This window comes from Belonocnema kinseyi, chromosome 10, assembly GCF_010883055.1.
Source record: "Belonocnema kinseyi isolate 2016_QV_RU_SX_M_011 chromosome 10, B_treatae_v1, whole genome shotgun sequence".
Taxonomy (NCBI): Eukaryota; Metazoa; Arthropoda; class Insecta; order Hymenoptera; family Cynipidae; genus Belonocnema; species Belonocnema kinseyi.
The window spans coordinates 35,288,221-35,308,890 of NC_046666.1; the positions used below are offsets into that span (position 1 = coordinate 35,288,221).

General features: G+C 25.5%; 1 protein-coding gene across 4 annotated transcripts in view; it reads left to right on the plus strand.

Moving 5' to 3' along the window:
- The window catches only part of LOC117182371 (zinc transporter ZIP1-like), a 153,442-nt gene that overhangs the window by 93,062 nt on the left and 39,710 nt on the right, over positions 1-20,670 (plus strand). The window contains exon 2 of one of the 4 annotated variants that reach the window (XM_033375569.1): positions 18,026-18,595. The exons of the other annotated variants lie outside the window; for them this stretch is intronic. Coding sequence (XP_033231460.1) covers positions 18,353-18,595 — 243 coding nt within the window. The 5' untranslated portion in view covers positions 18,026-18,352. The remainder of the gene's footprint in view (positions 1-18,025; positions 18,596-20,670) is intronic. 4 annotated transcript variants of the gene reach the window in all.

A 20,670-nucleotide genomic window follows, 5' to 3' on the forward strand; every position in this document is an offset into this window, starting at 1 on the left:
ATCTAAATATATTGCATTTTAAACAAAAGATTTGAATTTTCAAACTAAAAGGATTAATTTTTTAACAAAAATGTTACATTGTTATCTCAAAATGATCAATTTTCGACCACAAATACAATGGTTGAATTTTCATTTTGAAAAAAAATTTGAAACGAAAAACGGATTTTCAAACAAAAAAAGTTTAATATTCGGACAAAGAAATGGATTTTCAACTAATAAACTTAATTTTTAACAGTGTAGGTCAAATTTCAACCAAAAATATTAACTTTAAAGCAAGAAGATTAATTTTCTACCAAAAAAGGCGAATTTAAAACGAAATCCATAATTCAATAATTACATTATTAAATGAATAACTAAAAACGTCCAATTTTCAACCAAAAAAAGGGTTAAAGTTTTCAAGTTAAAAATTCGGATGATTGGAAACCAAGAACTTTTGTGCCAAAAAATATATATTTTGAATTTAAAAAATAATGATTTTCTATAAAAAAAATACGAATTAAAAAACAAGTTGAATCTTCAACCAAAATAGATTAATTTTGAAACCAAAAAGACGAATTCCCTAGAAAAAAGTTGAATTTTATACTAAAATAAGAGACTATTCAACCAAACAGATGAAATTTTACCCAAATAGTTGAATTTTAAACTAAAAACGATTAATTTTGGACAAAAATGGAATACTTAAATCTGCAGTAGAAAAAACTAATTTTCTACTACAACAAAAAAACTAGTTTCAATAAACAAGTTGAATTTCAAACTGAAGGAATAGATCTTCAACTAATCAAATTAATTTTCAACAAAGTACTTCAATTTTCAACTAAGTAGTTCAATTTTGAATCAAGAAGATTAATTTTCTACTGAAAAAGACAAATTCACAACAAAATAAATAAATTTTGAATTAAATGGTTGAATTATCAACTAAAAATTATTCATTTGCAACAAATAAGGTACTCGTCAATTTCTTAGTAATCGTGAAACTTGTTTATAATTTGAATAAATTGTTAAATAATATGTTAAAAGTAATGTTTCAATTTATTCAGATTCAATGAAAAGCAAATGTGCTTGAAGTTCTGAATGTTCAAATAAACGAATTTTTTTACTGATGATTTATTTCATATATATATACATATACTGATCATTTAATTTAATGGAATATTTAAATTCTGAGTTAAGTAAATTAATTTTTAACAAAATTGTTAAATATTTAGCCGATAAAATTAAATTTTAATAAATTAGTTTAATTAAGTAGGTGCATTTTTTACCAAAAATAGAATACTTATATTTTGAGTTCAACAAATTAATTTTCAACCAAAAAGAAGAAATAATTTTTTAACAAAATAGTTCAATTCTTAACAAATAAAATTTATGTTTACAAATTAGTTCCAACAAGTAGTTGAAATTTCACCAAAGACGTGGAGAAAATTAATTTTTGACTATAAAGAACTAATTTAAAAAAGATTTAATCATCAACCAATAAAATAAATTTTTAACAAATTAGCTTAACCAAATATTTGAATTTTTAAACATAAAAATTGATTCCCAATTCAATAGTCCCAGTTTCAAATAGAAACGATGAATTTTTAACCAAAAATAGAATAATTAAATTTTCAGTTCAAAAAGTTTATTTTATAACAAATAAAAAAAGTATTTGAATTGTTAATAAAACAGTTCAATCTTCAACCAATAATGGAATAAGTACATTCACAGTTAAAACAATTAATTTTCAACCAAAAGAGAACAAACTAGTGACAAAATACTCAAATCTTAAACTAATTAAATGAATTTTTAATAAATTAATGATTTAGCTACGAATATATAATAAAGAAACTGTAATTGAACCATTTTGACTCGTCAATTCAAAAATATATATTCAACAGCGGATTTATTTAAAAAACAAGAATCAGAATGATGAATTTGAAACATTAAAGTCTTAACAATATTATTCATATTCGAAATATTGAATAACTGTTAGAGCTTTTCTGAATAAGGATTTTAAACTGAAAGCTTTTAAAAAATGATAAACATAAAAATAAAATTTTTAATTAATATAAAAAATAAAAAATAGTTCATATTCTATTAAATCTAGTGTTTTTAATCAAAAGTACTGATTTGCGGCGAAAAAACGATAAAATAATCTAGAATTGTTAAAAAGCTGTCAATCTTCTTTGAAATGTTACAAATATAATTTTTTTAATAAAAAAAACCAATTTTCGACACAAGAAAGTACGATAATTCAAAACTGTTAAAACATTTTTAATCTTGCTCAAAATAGAATGATTTTTATTTGAAAATACCAATTTTCAATGTAAAATTATGAATCTTTGAAATTTAATACTTTTTAAGGGCAATTTCAATTTTCGCCAAAAAGCAGTAACATAATCCAAAATTGTTCAAGCTTATAAATTTTTGTATTTAAAACAAAAATCATTGAATTAAAAGTAAATGATTTTGGTTTGAAAATACCAATTTCACGTGAAACACACCACCATAACCTAAAATTTTGGAAAAATTATGAATATTCTTTGAAATCTAATAATTTTTTTTAACGAAAAATAACAATTAGTTTCCGAAGAAAAAAATTAAGTTAAAATAACAGAAAATGTGTTAGAATTGGAGATATTTTTCGGAATATTATAATTTTTGTTTAAAATAACCGATTTCCTGTGAAAAACATTCATATAGCCTGAAAATGTAAAAAAATTGCAAAACTTATCCGAACTATAATGATTTTTGTTTTAAACTACCGAACAACGTACATTTTTGAGAAGAAAATCTTTTTGAAATTTAATAACCTTAAATTGTTGTAAATTGGAAATATTTATGATGATTTTTGTCTCATTTATCTACAAAAAAAAATTTGTAATATTTAATTTGAAACATTAAAGTCTAAATAATTTGAGGCATATCGAAAATTGACCTGTTTAAAATGTAAACCATTACAAATAATAATTTCCTATTTTCTTCGAACACGTTTTATTAACTTAAAAATTATTTAAAATTCCATCGCACATTGTGCTAAAAAAATGTTGTTTTTAAGCTTTCAAAACAATTTCTTCAAATATGCGAGATACGATATAATAGGGGAAAATTAAAATTAAAAAAAATTGTGTTAGCAAAGTGAAAAAATTGTGTTCGATACCCAAAAAAAGTAAAAATCTGTTAGTTTAAAAATTACGGCGAAATTTGTATGTGTAGAGTTTTTGTTAGTGAACAATAATGTGTTTTGCTTATTTAAGAATTTATTGAAAGTGTGTAAAAACATGTTGTTTTTTTATTTCAAAAACATTATTTCTTGAATTAAGACAAATTATCTTCGATCAAAGCAATATTTGACTGGACGTATTCAGTACTACATTTCTTTGAATCAAAAAATTTCTTTTCTCAGTGTACTTGGATATGTCGAACATGAAATTTCTTCACCTTAAACAAAAGAAACAGGTAATTATCTTTTTACAAAAAAAATCTGTTGTGTTTAAAACGTTCAAAAATCGCGAAAAATCAAAAATGCAAAAATTTCTAAGTCACGAACAAATTACTTTTCAAAAATAAAAATGATGTTTCTTTGGTTCAAGCTGAAGAAATGTTTCGAACAATTCAACTAAAGTTGAAATAATTGCTGATAAAATTTAATTAAAAAGTCAGTGAAATTATTTTCACTAAGATTTCAAAAACATTTTAATTGCGAATTAGTGAAACTTAACTTAGATTTCAGAAAATTCTAAAAAAATTGAATAATGACAACATCAGTCCCTAAATTAATTGATCATAAATGAATCTTAACCTTGAAATGAGAAAGAATTTGAATTTTGAGAGAAAGTATCGAAAAATTTTGGAAACTTTCACAGCTATAAACATATTTATTATTAAACTTAAATTAATAGAAATCTATCCGAAAAATGTACTATTAATAACATTGCAATTTAAACAATTAAGGTTATTCACTGTTGTAGACATTTTTTTGAAGTTGTCAATTTTTTTTATGATTGCACTTGTGGACATGTAGGTTTCCCGGTCGTAAATTTACTTAGGGTATGTAAAATATAATTAATAAAATAATGAAATTAACTGTAAATATACAACTGAATAGTCATATAAGTAAAAATTAATATTAAAAATAAAATTAATTTCACTGATTACACCAAATTAATTAGGCATGAGCTTAAAATATAAGAAATGTCACTCATTTTTGTCAATACCATTTAAGTATCAAATTCTTCTTAAATACTCATCATACGTCTCAACTCAATTTAAAGTAAATTAATGTGAGGTAACTATATTTGCAGTAATCAAATAATTGAATCTTGCATAGATCTAATCCAAATCGAGGTTATCTAGGGTGGCATTGGCTCTGCGCTTCATTCTAATTGAGTTCAAAGAATACAGTACAAAATGCATTTAAAAAAGTATAAAGCATTATTGATTTGAAAAATTTTAATTTAATGTTTAATTTGTATGACTAGCAGAAATGAGATAGATTTTCTTTAAAAAAATTTTTTTTAAATAATGACTCAAAATATAACTCTTAATATATTTTGAATCATTATTAAAAAAAAAAATTCTGAAGACAATAGTTAAATCTCTAAACAAAGAGGCGAACTTTCTTTTCGAATTTTTCAACAAAATATTAATTCTTGACGAAAAATGTAACAGTTAATATTTTAAAGAAAGAAGGCGAATATTCAACAACATAGTTTAAACCTCAAACAAAACAGATTATTAATTCTCAAGCAAACAGTTGTATTTTTGACCAAAAAAATTAGTTTTCATAACAAAAAAACGAATTTTCATCAATTTTAAACAAAATATATAAATCTTTATTTACAAAGATGAATTTTCAAATTGAGCGCGCTTAGGGCATGCGACAGTTTGATCTAACGCTTCGACTTATTTTTTATACTTCTCCTAATTTTTGCACAGGCCTTTTAAAATTAAAGGTCAAAGCATCGACAACTGTAATTTGGTGATTGTGAATTCTCATTTGTTAAAGCTCTTTCGGCTTTAACGAACACATTCTCAACAGAAATCTCGTGCTTCGCACTCGATTTTGTCCAAGACTAAGATATTAATTTCTATGTCTTGGTCTGGGATTTCTTATTCAGATATTGCAAACTAAAGTACAAATTTATTTTTCGTAATTTTTTAAACATTTGTTCCTTATTTTGAAATTAATTTTTATTCTCAGCCACCCTGAAGAATGAATCATTTTAATAAATTAATATTATTACAATTCGTAATATGTTTTGATACTGAAAGAGTAGCATTTTCATTGTCTTGCTTTTATAATAGAAAATAGTGCGCATCCTATAAAAAAGTCCAATTTTCCTATTGAAAATTTTATTACATCTTGTGTTATTTTTGCATACATTTTATTTGCTTGTTTTGAATGTTATTTTTTATGATTTATAAAAAATACGCATTATAGCTTAAAGTGGTTTGCAGAAAATTTGTAGAATTAATTTAAGCAGGAAATTATGTTTTTGTTTTTAAATCAATAATTAAATGAAATAAATTACATGTTTTCATATTTAATTATATTTTATTTTTAAGGTTATTTTTCATACTTAAAACAAAAACTACGCGTCCTAAGAAAAACGAATAAAAATAGATTTGTGGCGCTTTTCTAATTGAATAACTCCATTTTATTCATTTTTGTAGCTTGTGTTATTTTTCCACAAATTTAATTTCATAACATTTTTAATGGTCTTTTTACGATTAATGCTAAGACTACGCATTCCGTCAAAAATGATTTATAACAAATTTATAGCTATTTTTTAGGTGAGCAAATTTTGTCAAACCATTTTTTGTAGCTTGTGTCGATTGTTCAAAAATCTAATTTTTCTATTCTCATCTTTATTTTATACAATTAAAACAAAAACAACGCATCCTGTTAAAAAATTTTTAATCACAAATTTGTAGATATTTTTTAGTTGAAAAACTTTTGTTCCCTCATTTTTCTCGTACCTTGTGTCGTTTCTCCAAAAATTAAATTTTTTTATCTGTAATGTTATTTTTCCGATACAAAAAAAATTACGATACCTATAAAAAATATTTATTAAAAAATTTGTAGCTCTTCTTTTGTGTAATTTGCCTAAAGAAATAATTTTTTATTTCTAATGTTGTTTTTTACAAATAAAGCAAAAACTACGCGTACTATCAAAAAGTGATTAATAAACAAATTTGTAGATCTTTGTTAGGTGCATAATATTTGTCTACTCATCTTTTTGTTTTGTATCTTACATATTTTGATCACTAAATAAAATTTTTGATTATTTTGTTGTGTGGTTGAAACCAGATTCGTTGGTCGAAAAATCCTGGTTGGCGAGAGAAAACATTTCAATCAAATTGTTGAATTTTTAAGCCAAAAAGACGAATATTTAACAAAACAGTTACATGTTCTACCAAAAAATATTACTTTGTTTTAAATTGCCACAAAATAATGAATTTTTCAATAAAATGGTGAAATTTTAAACTAAAAAGATCAATTCGGACCCGTAATTATAATAATATATTATATAATATTATAAAATATTAATAGAAATAAATACTTCTAAATACTTAAATAAATAAATACATTTAAACTAAGTATAAAATTACAATTATTTCGAATTTAAATTTTTTGTATCGTATGTTTTCCAAATACTTTAGAAATTTAATATATCCTGGTTTCTCTTTTCATTTCGTTGTTTTACAGAATAAATATTGATGGAGTTGAACTGACGATGCCTAAAAAAAAGGTTCCTTATCACGTACATTTTTATCTAAAATGAAAACTAAAGGCAAGAAAGAAGAAAAATCATGATTACAGATTAGATAATTCAACTCTTAATTTTTAAAAAATATTTCTAGAAGGATCGAAAAGACTCGAAGGGAACGAGAATTTAAATTTACTTTGTTCTCCTTCTTGGCATATTATAGATTTTTTACCAAGATTCTATCAACCAAATTTCAAATCAATTTTATTATGTTAATCAAAATAATTTTATTTATAAATATAATAATATTAATTATGCAAAATTTTATACCACATAATTTTAATCTTCAAAGTAATACCATGAATCTTTTTTGGTAGAAAAATAATATACTAGGTAGAAAATTGATCTTTTCAATTGAAAATGAATTTCTTTGGATGCAAATTTATTTATTATGTTGAAATATCGTCTTTTGTGGTAGAAATTTAATCTTCTTGGTTGAACATTGATCTGCTTCGTTGAAAATTAATTTTTTTAACTAAGAATTCAACTATTATATTTTAGGTTGAAAGTTGATGTTTTTTTATAAAAAGTGTGTTAGTTTTGCTGACCGGTAGTTTTTGGTAGAAAATTAAACTTTTGAGTTGAAAATTCAACTATTTATTTTTAAATCTATTGTCTCACTGAAAACTTATCTATTACGTTTTTTATTAAAATTTCACTTCTTTAGTTGAATATTTCTCTTAGTTGAAAATTTCTTTTTTAACTAAAAATTTAACTAACTCTTTTTTTTGGGAAAATATTATCTTTTTTAGATGAAAATTCAATTATTGGAAGATTGTTCAAAGTCGACAATCTGCATTAGTGACGAAGTATATTTTTTGGTCGTCATTACGAAATTCAGTGGTTAAAAAATAATTTTAATCAGATCAAAAGTTATGCAAATTTTTCTCCACTGTTATTTCTTTCCGTTTCAGCAGAAAGTATTTTTTATAGAGAGTGTAAATCAAAAAACTTGAATTTGTCGAGAGAAGTAATTGTATCGATCAAAAATTGAAATGAGGTCAAAAAATAAGGTCATAAAAAATGTGAAAAACGAGGTTCAAATTTAAATTCTTTCACCAGTCATTGATTCATCTCACAATTCGATAAAGATCCGGTTGTGGCTGCTATAATACATTCATTCAACCTACAAAGCCATGATGCATCTAAATGAACTAAACAAATCGTAGCATTAAGATATGGTCACAGGTGTCACAGTTTTTCCCTATTTCTCTGAATTTCTCCCTTATTTTTAATTCCCAGGCTTCGGTCACACTATTGACCCTATTTGACATTTTTTTAGGAATGGGTGTGCAGTCGTTTATTCGAATATTTAATATAAATTTAGATACGCTTATAAGATTGAATATTTTGAAATAGAACAAAATTTTAATATATTCTTCAATCCGCATTTATTTCCTGAAGCTATTAGAATTTTTTAATTCAAAATAACTTTCTTTTTTGTAAAAAAATTAATCCAAAAGTCAGACCGAATGATTTAAATTCGATTTATTCGAATATTCGAAGAAGTCAAATTTGGAAGATTCGACTTGACTTTAGGATACATTGTGTAACTAAAAAAAAGCATTATTTTGATTTAAAAAATTGTAATAGCTTAAGAAAATCAAACCGGTTTGATGTAAAGTTAGATTTTTTTTATTTCGAAAAATCCAATGTTCCAAGTATTTCTAAATTGGTATTGGAAATTCGACTAAACGATTGCACATATTTTTTTTTACTATTTCGAAAAAATGACACTAAAGACACTATTTTCTCACAGTTGTCTGCTAATCACATTATTTCTTTACTTTTTCTTAAAAGCTTAATTTGCAACCGAATGATTAAATTTTCAACCAAAAAGATGATTTTTTAAGAAACTTCTTGAATTTTTCATAAAACAGTTGAATTTTCAATTAAATTCGAATTTTTAAGCCAAATCAACGAATTCTTTTAGAACAGTCGAATTTTCACCAAAAAACCAACAAATGTATTAATTTATATTTGAGTCAAAAAGAATTTTTATTTTAAAAGAAAAACGGATGAATATATAATGAACAAAATTTATTTTCTACAAAAATATGGGTAAGCAAATTCTTATATTTTCTAATAAATAGTTAAATTTAAACAAAAGGCATTAATTTTCTATAAAAAGACGATTTTTAAAGAAAATACATGATTTTTTAACTGAAAAAGATACATTTTTAACCAAAAATCAAATAGGTGTATTTTTAGTTCTAAACATTAATTTTTAATAAAAGGGAAAAGAATTAAAAAATTTTAAGCTAAACAGATGAATTCTTTACAAAACAGTTGAATTATATACTTTAAAATACTAATTTTCGCCAAAAAATGAAATCTTTAATGTTTAAACAAAAAAGATTTGAATTTTTAATAAAAAACTGTTGAACCAAAAAAAGACTAACTCTCAAACAAATAAACATATTTTATACCGAATAGTTCAATTTTGAACCAAAAGTACTAATTTTATATGAACAAAAACGATTTCTAAAGAATTACACGAATTTTCAACCAAATAGTTTAATTTTCGACTAAAAAATACCAATTTTGAAACAAAAATTGAATAGCTGCATTCTTAGTCAAAAAGATTAATTAATTAATAAATAAGTAAATTAATTAATTTTTAAATAAAAGGAAGAGAGTTTTCTACAAAACAATTGCGTTTTTAACCTGGAAATACTAATTTTAGCAAAAAAAAATTAATATAGTTGATATTTAAACCAAAACGGATGTGAATTTTAAAAAAACAGTTAAATATAATCAAAAATACAAATTTTCAACCAAATTTGTGAATCCTGAACTAAAATAGATTAATGGTCCACCAAACAGTTAAATTTTAAATCAAGATCAATTATTTTCTATAAAAAGACGATTTTTAAAGAAAATATATGAATTTTTAACCCAATAGCTGATATTTCAATTAGAAAAGATTAATTTTAAACCAAGAATCGAATAATTAAATTTCAGTTAAAAAACTTAATTTTTAATTCAATAAAACTAGTTTTCTACAAAAACGTTGAATTTTTAAGCCAAAAAGATGGATTTTCAACTAAATAGTTGAATTATTAACCATGAAGTATGACTTTTTAAAAAAATAATAAAATAAATAGTATATAATAATAATAAATAAATAATAACAATTTCTAATAAAAAATAGGAATGCTTAACGAAAAATTTTATGGTAGACATTTCAACCAAGATGGGTGAAATTGCGACCAAAAATACTTGTCTTTTCTTATTGGGATTTATTAATTCAGTCTGAATTTAAGTGGAAAAATATTTTAAAAATGGGAGAAACATTGAAGCCTGCAATAAATAAATACTCTGTAAAACAATAATTTTTTGTTGTAAAACTGCATCTCTTTTTATAGAAAATTTAACAATTTCCTTGAAAATTATTGTTTTTAAACTGAAAATTGACTTTTCCCTTTTTGTTGAAAATTTATATTTTTTAGTTAAAAATTAAAACTATTTGTTTGAAAGATTATACTTTTATTTAAAATGTGAAATTTTTGGTATAAAATTATCTTTTTGTTTTAAAATCCATGTTTTGGGGTTCAAAATTCAACTGTCTTGTAGAAAAATTGTATTTTTGACTTGAAAGATCAACAATTTTATAGATATTTCAATTATTTGGTTGAAAACTAAACTTCATTACAGAAAATTCGCCTTTGCGGGCTTAAAAATTCGACAAATTGGTTGAATTCTTCTTTCTTTCTTGACTGAAAAAATTTTCTTGGTTGAAAATTTAACATTTTTGTTTGAAATTTCAATTTCTTGGTTTGAAACTTTATCTTTGTAGGTTGAAAATTAAACTATTTGGTTACAAATTCAAACTTTATGTTAAATATTTGTCTCTTTTGCTGGAAGATTGTTTAATTTGTTACAAATTATTTTTTTTTGTTTTGTTTGAAAATTAAACTAGTGGATTCAAAATTAATTGTTTTTAATTATAAATTGATCTATTTCCCTTTTTTGTAATGAGAATTGATCTTTTTTAGTTGAAAATTCAGCTATTTGCTTGGAAATTTATTTTTTATGAAGTGAAAAATTCAACTCTTTCATTAAAACTTCATCTTTTTTTTAATTCATCTATTTTGTTTGAAAATTCCACTTTTTGATAAACAAATTTTTTCTTTTGTTTGAAAGTTAAATGGTTTTATTCTAAATTCAATTAATGGATTAAAAATTAATTTTTTGTATTAAAAACTCTTTTTTTTTTTTAATTCGTCTTTTTGGAATAAAATTTCATGCTTTTTGGTTGAGAATTCAAATATTTTGTTGAAAATACATTATATTTCGAGTTGCAATCCCAGCAATTGAAAACATTTAATATTGAATTTAATATCGTATCCAAAATTGTTTTATCAAAAAGAATTAATTCCTCTATTATTCCCCTATTTTCGTCAGAAATAATCTTATTTCCCCTGTTCTTAGAGCATTTTAGATCTAAAGTCTGTGATCGGATTTCATTCAGATCGGTCGATAAAAAAATGATAATAAGATTGAACAAGTTTCAGAGTACATAGAGCATTAAAATGTAAACACTAGAGGTTGACAAGACGAATTGAATGGTTACTTGATAAAACTGTCAACATGCACAGTACGAGGTTCAAAGAGGAATCATTCACCCTGATAAAGAGGGGAAAGGGGAATGTTGAATGGCTAAAGATATTGAGGTCTTAAGACCCGTATTAGTCAATTAATTTGACAGTACAATGTAGTGATTATGTTTATGATCAGTAGTGTAGTCGAGGCCTGGCAACGCACCGTAAAAAAAATTACTTTTTTGGTTCAAAAGAACGTACTGCTCTCAAATATTGACCGATTTGGACAAAACAATCTGAAAAAAGCTTAATTTTTTTTAACTAAACATTTTTTTTTTAATAAACAAATATAACGAAAAAAATTTTGCATCAACAAATTATTTGTTGAAAGAATATTTTCTACGATTTTCCATTTTGTGTTTTTTAAAGTTATATTGTAAGAAATTTGGATAAAAACAATATAATAAGGAAATTTCTTCTGTAGAATATTATTGTTAATATTATAAACAAATTTAAGAAACAAATGCATTAATCAGGCATTTTTCGACAGAAAAAATGTTTTTTTATGTAATTTTTTTTTTTAATTAGAAACCTTATGCTAATTTCAGAAAATTTCATAATTTGTTGATTAATCTTATGATTTTTTAAAACAAATTCTGTAAACAAATGCATTATTCGGGCATTTGTCAGCACAAAAATTCGTTGTTTTTAAAGTGTCAGTCCTTTGAGTTGGAAATTTGATGACAATTTCAGAAAAAGATAATAATTTATTGATCAATTTTATGACTTTTTAAAACAATTTTAATAAACAAATGCATTATAATGGAATCTGTCGACGGAAACATTCTTTTTTTTCGATGTCAGGCTTCTTTGATATTTTTCTAACAATAAATTTAATAAACAAACGCATTATTCTGAAGCTGCAGCCTTATTAAAAGAATGAAAATAACAAGAAACTTAAACTGAGAGGACTAAGATTGGAAAAAAAACTTTTTCGTCGACAAATGCCCAAATAATGCATATGCTTATTAAATTTGTTTAGGGCATCATATAATTTATCAACTAAGTATGAGCATTAATGAAATTGTTGAAAAGGTCTAACTTTCCTGTAGTAACATTAGTTAAAGATATTCCAATATTATATAATCAACAAACAAAATTTTAGAAAAGAATTATTTGTTGAAAGAATGTTTTTAACGATTTTCCATCATTTTACGTTTTTAAAGTTATATTGAAAGAAATTTAGATACAAAGAATATAATGGTGAGGAAGTTTCTTCTTGAGATTATTATTTTTAAATAAACAAATGCATTAATCAGGCATTTGTACACAGAAAAATAATTTTTTTCTATGTAAATTTTTTAATTAGGAATTTCATGATCATTTCAGCAACATTTATAATTAGTTGATAAATATTATGCCTTTTTTAAACAAATTTATTAAACAAATGCATTAATCAGGCATTTTTCGATAGAAAAATTAGTTTTTTTCTATGTCAACTTTTTAAATTACTAAGGTCATCATAATTTTAGCCAAATTCATAATTTTTTTATCAATTTTATGATTTTCTAAAACAAATTTAATAAACAAATGCATTGTTGGGGCATCTTTCGACGTAAATTTTTTTTTTCTATATCAGGCTTTTTAATTGGGATTTTTATAGTAAATTCAGCAACATTCATGATTAGTTGATAAATTGTATCTTTTTTTGTTTAATTTAACAAGCAAATGCTGCTAATACAGGACTTGGGGGATAAACATTGATTTCCACTGATCCACAAATAGTGTATCATAGACAAAAGTGGAAGAAAAAGTTAATTCTACTCAAGCAGAATTCTACTCGATCCTGAAGCTGCAGCTTTATTAAAAGAATCAAAGTAATGAGAAACTTAAACTAAAAGGACTGAGATTGAAGAAAAAACATTTTTGTCGTAAAATTCCCAAATAACGCATATTTATTAAATTTGTTTAAAAAATCATAAAATTTATCAACTAAGTATGAGTGTTATTGAAATTCTCATTAAGTTTCCAATTAAAAAGATTGACAACGAAAAAAAAACAATTTTCCAATCGACAGATGCCCAAATCATGCACTTGTTTATTTTTTTTTAATCATAAAATTTATCAACTAATTATGAATTTTGCTGAATTTATTATGAAGATCCTAATTAAAAAGTTTGACATCGAAAAAAAAACAGATTTTTTCCGTCGAAAGATGCCTCAATAATGAATTTGTTTATTAAATTTATTTAAAAAATCATAAAATTAATCAATAGATTATTCTCTTTTCTATTATTATCATAAATTTCCTAATTAATAAAATTGTCATAGAAAAAAACTAATTTTTCTGTCGAAAATGCCTAATTAATGCATTTGTTTATAATATTAATATATAATAATCCCAAGATGAAATTTTCTCATAATTATATTGTTTTTATCCGAATTTTTTTTAATTTCAACAAATAATTTGTTTATAACATTTTTTGTTTATTATATAATATTGGAACATCTTTAGCTAATCTTACTCTATGAAACTTTGGTGATTTCAACTATTTTCTTGTTATTGACGAGCACCCGGAACATCAAATAGAACACATGACCATTTTTTCGTCATATTTGTTTATTTATAAAAACAATGACAGCCTTATTTAAAAAATAGGCTTGACAGCAATGAAAAAAACTTTATGTTATATTTTTTTCATCAACGAACTTTTTAATCAATCCTAAATTATAATAAAAAATGCAAAAAATATAAACGTTGAATATTTGGATTGCTCATAACAATATTATAAACAAATATAAAGTTTTAGGGTCTTCTTTCGGGAAAAAGTTATTTTTTCTGCTAAATCATGTTGCACCAGCTCGCCATTGTTATTTTATAAGCAATATTTTTAATAAACAGCAATCTATAGCAATTTTACGTCGAAATTAACATTTTTCAAGTAATTATTATTTTAATGCATCTTTATAGTGATAATTCCTAATTAATATTATTATTATTTCTTATTAATAATAATAATAATAAATTACTGACGAAGTTATTTATTTAAGTATTACTATCAAGATGGATTAAAATAATCATTACGAAAAAACCGCTTATTCACACATAAAACTGCCATGGAGGACTGTTTATTAAGATATTTTCAATAACAATAACAATTGCGAGTTGGTGCCACACTTTCTTGAAGAAATGTAACAGATGAGATAGCTGCAACATGATTTAGCCGCAAAAATAATTTTTCTACGAACGAAAACGCTACATTTTTTATTTGTTTATAATATTGTTATTAACAATATAAATATTTCAAATATTCATAATAATGGTCATTGTTAACAAATGGTTATTTTTTACTCTAAATACTACTTCTACAAGATATGTCGGCATTTTCAATCAAGATAAAATTTTTTGTTGCGGTTAAGCACCTCAGAAAATAAGTGCTTATATAAATTGTTTATAAAAATTAACTTCAATTTTAAATTGAATATTTATTTCTTTCGAGAAAAACAAGCAATATTCGTAAAACGTCCAATTCTGACGTTATATTTGTTTAAATAATAAATTCCACAGGGACAAATTAAAAAATTAGGCCTGAAGTCATCCTGTAGGATTAATTTATAAAATAATACAAAAATTTCTTTAATTTCCTGGGAAAATTCTAAATAATTTTGTATGTTGAACAGTTAACTTTATGTGATTATATAAAAATATTTTTTCAATTTCAAAAGATTTCCAAAATTATCAAGAAAACAGTTTTTAATTTCGACAGAATTTTCAAAATTTTAGGAATGATTTGATTGAAGCTTGAAAGATATTTATGAATTGTAAAAGTTTCGAAGGGTCTAAAAATATTGTAAAACTTTGGAAGAGCTCAGAAAATAAATAAAATTTTTTTTAATTCCTTCCAAATTTTTACAGGTCTTACATATCTTTTAAATTGGCTAAAATTTTTGCTAAATTTTCTAAATTTTTGCAAAATAAAAAGCTGTCTAAAAAAGTGTCCAATTACTTTTACGACATATCTAAAATCTTCTAATATTGTTTTGAATTTTCTCAAGAATCGTAGGGATATTAGATTGATATAACCCTTAACAAAATTAAACAAATAAACTTCAAAAATAAATAATAAATTTATAATCTCACATTTCTCTACTTTATAGAAATAAAAATATGTAATATATCCAATCCTTCAAATACTTTTAAATTCTTCAGAATTTAAAAAAATGTTCAACAATTTACCACAATCTTTTTAAATCTTTATAAATTTTTCGGATGAAAAATACATTTAAGAACATCAGAAAATGTCCGTTAATTATATTTGGGCCGTATATTTTGGCCTTGCTGTTTGGAACTTAGTATTTGGGACCCTGAATAATTATTGTCTTTTAAAATTAAGTTTGGAAATATTTTTGCACCGATTCTAAAACTTTTTTGAGGTTTTAAAGAAAACATAGGCATTATTTATGTATTATAAATTATTTTTAGCTCTTAATTAAACATCTATTAATTCCATCGATCCAGTTCTAAACAATGATCCTCTACATGAGGGTGCACAATAAAACTTTGAATCTTTACAATTTTCGAACGCTAACCCCTAAATTTATTTCCTTCAGTAAAAAAATACGTGTATAAATATACATTTATGATTTAAAAAAATGGTTTAGAAGTCCGGCTAGGCTGTTTTAGGTCTAAAAATAAATTTCCTTAGTCTTCGATTCTTTTTAAGTACTACTCAAAGGCAAAAAACTTCTTTCGCCCCTAAAAAGTGTTCATTTGTTGAAGATTTAGCCGCTAATAATAAAAATTTTTTTGAAGATATTAGGCTTAAATTACGAAAAAAAAATCATTTAAACATCGAATACGGCCTGAAGGAATATGTCAACCATCTTTTTTAAATAAAATAAAATTTATGGCAGTATTTTTTTAATAAAATGGAGAAATATAAGGGGTAGCGTTTGCAATATTCTTAAGACGTCGATAAATCGCTCAAAACTCCCCCTCCCATACTCACTCTACCTTCTCTTACTTCGACTCTCCTTCCCTGCTTCACCTCTTCACCCCTACATTACATACCCTTTCCTACTTCCCCTCGCCATACTTAAATTTTCGCTTTCCCTTCTTTCCCTAACTTCTTTCACATCTACTACCCCGGCTTCTCACTTCTCCCTAAATTTTCTATCACTTCCCCTGGTTCCGCTCCCCTCACTTCTCGGAGTTTCATGAGTTGAAAGTTGTGAGTTGGGACTTCACCTCACTTCCCGTTCTTAGAAAAATTAGTCAAAGTAGGCTCCACGCTTTAAAAAAAAGTCTATCGTAGTCTATTAAGACATTAATTAAGTTGTTCAAATCTCCCCTTTCCCCTATCATTACCCCTCTATCTCATATATTTTATCATGTCCTATATTTTTTTATCTGATCTTATCCTATCTGGTCCAATCCTCTCCTGTCCTATCTAATCCTATCTTAGCATCCGCTCCCCATCCTTCACGTACTTCCTCACCACTGTCATCACTTTCACTCCCCTCATTCATCTCTCCCTCCTTTCTTTCCTTTTCTACTGCCCTCTCCACACTCACTTCCTCATCATTGTGCTTACTTTGACTGCCAAAAGTTACTTCTCATCTTCCTCCCTCGTCTACGTTTCACCTCTACCCTTACTTCCTTTATTACTCGTTTCAGCCACTCACTTCGAATGCTTATACTCATCCACTTTCCTTTCTTGTCTACCCTATCCTCTATCCTTTTCTCTTCGATCCGATCATATCCTATCCGATTATATTCAATCCTACCCTATGCTATATTATCCTATCTTAGCATCCGCTCCCCTTACTTTACTTATTTCCTCACCACTGTCATCACTTACACTCCTCTTATTTACAACTCATCTTCCTTATTTCTTACTCATCTCCTTTTCACCCTCGGTTTCTCATCACTGTCCTTGCTTTCATTCCTATCATCTACTTTTTCTTCTCTTACTTCCATCTCCTATGACTCCTCTCTACCCTCACTTTCTCTACTTTCCGTTTCATATACTCTCATCGCCTGCTTACCATTCTTAACTTCTCTTCCCCATATCACCCCTCATTTTCATTTCCATTTCCTCGCCTCACATCCCCACCAATGACTCCTCATGTTTCCTCTCATCTCCCCTTGTTCTATCATTCCTCTTCTTACTCCCTCTCTCTCTCTCCTCCCCTTCTGCTCTCTCGTGTCATTTTCGATCCAATCCTATCCTATCCGATCCTGCACAATCCTATCCAATCCTATTCTATCTGATCCTATCATAGCATCTGCTATGATAGGATTATTTTTATTTCACTGGTTTCCTTCCCCTTCCATTCATTCCCTCTTCTACGTCCCCTGTCCATCCTCACTTCCCATCTCCTTTACTCACTTCCCCTCATTTTCCATCTCTACTTCACCCCTCACTTTCCCTCCCATCCCCTTCCTTCACTTCGGCTGCATCTTCTCGCCTCCCTAACTCTTTTCACGCTTATCTCGTTCCACCTAATTTTTTACCATAATTTCCACTGCTTCCTATCCCTTGCTCACCCCCACTACTTTCCTTTGCCATTTCTCGCAATCCCTTTCCTCATTTTCCCCTCCTGGAAAAAGTACGACTCATGAACGGATACCAGACCCAAAACTGTATGGGTTTCTACCCAGTTCTACGAAACCCTAAAAATTCAAGTTTTTATTGGGCACCTTACTCTACATACATAATTAACTTGCAGCGAGCGATCATTGAAAAAATGCAAGTGCTTGTCTGATCGAAATGACTAAAAGTGAAAGTGAAATCAGAAAAAAATGTGTGAAGTTGTGAAGTGATATCCGTAAGTGAAAAGGTGGTAGTAATTTGATCAATAAATTTTCTGTGGAAGACAAAAAAAGTTAAGAGAAGATAGAAGAAAAATATATAAGAAGAAATCATCTAAATACTAAAAGTTCCTTGTTGAAGAACTTGTAAGTAAGAAATAAGTACTTTCAAGTTCAAGGGTGATGCAGGGAAGACTTGTTCCAGAAGTTTAATTTACGTAGAGCAGTTAATTGAATTAAAGAAGATGGAGGAGACGACGACAGAAAATGCGTTGCCAATGACGGGACAATCCACAGTTCTTTTACTATCGAAAGTTGGGGCCATGTTGGGTTTAGGATTTGGCTCACTAATTTTAGGCATGTTACCACTTATTGTTGGACGCTGCAGAATGAGGAAGCAGGACGGACGTCGTGGGATAACAAGCGATTCAAGTAATTCAACAAATGCATCCTCGACAAGTGTTGATTCGCACTCACACTCGTCACAAGTAATAAACCTTATCATTTTTTATTATTCCAGAAGCTTCCATGATTATAAATACTCGGTTGCGATCATTTAGGAAATTATCATTCAAATATAAATAGAAGAATAGTATATGATGCACCAAGAGAGAAAAGTGGGACTTCTTCGATAAGTACTGAAAAAATACACGAGTCATAAAAATTTCCCTTTTCCTTGATGCATAAGATATTTTTTATAACAAATTCGTGATTTCAGAAACTTTGGCAACCTAGGGAGAAAAAGTACATTTTTTCTCTCTCTGACGCCATAATACTTAAAAAGCACTATTTTGGGCCAGCTTTTCTGTCATCCCAAAGGGCCGAAATCATTCATGTGTTATAACAAAAAATATATGTTAAACAAAAAAGTTTATTTTCAAACAATAAGAAAGACGATTTTTTAACCGAATAATTGAATTTTCAACAACATCTAAAATTAATTTTATATCGAAAATTTGAATTTACAACAAAATACTGGAATTTTCAAGCAAAAGAGATGAATTTTGAAGAAAAAGATTTAATTTGTAACCAAGTAGTTAAATTCTAAAATGAGGATACATTTTCAATCATATAGTTGCATTTTCAAATAAAAAAGATAAATTGTTAACCAAACATGGAATATTTAAATTCGCAGTTAAAATAATTCAGTTTTAACCAAATAAAAATTAATTTTCAAGAAAATGGTTAAATTTCCAACAAAAGAGATCAATTTTCAACTAAAATGATGATTTAAAAAGAATTAATCAACCAAAGACGAGAATTTTTCAACAAAATAGTAGAATCCTCAACCAAAACAGAGTATTTTTCAACCAAACAGTTGCATTTTTAACTAAAAACGATGTATTGCAAACCAGGAAGATTAATTTTCAATTAAAGATATTGGCTTAACATTGAACAATTTTGTTGAAAATGCAACTTTTTTGGTTAAATGCTCGTCTTTTTTGGTTAAAAATGAAATTTTTTAGGTTTAATCTTCAACAATTTGTTTTAAAATTCATTTATTTAATAAAAAATTTAACTATCTTGTTGATTTTTTTTTGTAAAGTTCTTCCTTTTGGTTAAAAAATTTATCGTTGCGGATATCAGAGTCTATAATTATATGTTTGATTCAAAATTAATTTTTTTTTAAATTGTAATCATTTAGTTAAAAATTCATTATTATTTCGCTGAAAAATTTTGTTTGAAAAATTTCTTTCGCTGAAAATTCAACTGTTTTGTTAAAAATGCAACTATTTTGGTTAAAAAATCAACTGTATGGTTGAAAATTGAAATATTTAGTTGGAAATTCAACTATTCAATTGAAAACTCAACTATTGTGAGAGAACATTCAAGTTTTGGTTAAAAGTTAACATTTTGGTTTGGGAATTAACTTTTTTGTTGTAAAATCAACTAATTTCGTAAAAAAATCAACTATTTTGTTAATAATTAAACTATTTATTTGAAAATTGATCTATTTGAATAAAAATTTAACTATTATAATAGAAAATTAAAAATACAAGTATTTCATTGAAAATTCAACCATTTTTTTTTAAATTTGCCTTTTGGACTAAAAACAACTTTTGGGAGAAATCCACTATTTGATTGAAAAATGGATGATTTAGTTGAAAATTTCACTATTTGGTTTAAAGTAAATTTTTTGGTTAAAAAATAATATTTTTGTTTTAAAATTCAATTATTAGATTCAATATCCCTATTTTTTAATGAAAATTGAATTATTTTCTGGAAAAATAAACTACTTAGTTGAAAATTAAACTATTTGATTGAAAATTCAATTATATTAATATTTTTAGATTAACCTTCAATTATCTTGTAGAAAATTCAACTATTTGGTTAAAAATGAACTTTTCTGTTAAAAACTTAAAAACTTATTGTTTTGTATAGCATTTTTTTTTTTTTAATTAATTTATTTTTTTTTCTTGAAATTTGATTTTCCTTAGTTAAGATTCCAACAATTTAGTCAAAAATTCATATATTTTGTTCAAAATGCGTCGTTTGTTTTCAGTACAACTTCATTGCTGAAAATTTATCTCCTTTTCTGAAAATTCATATTTTTTAGCTGAAT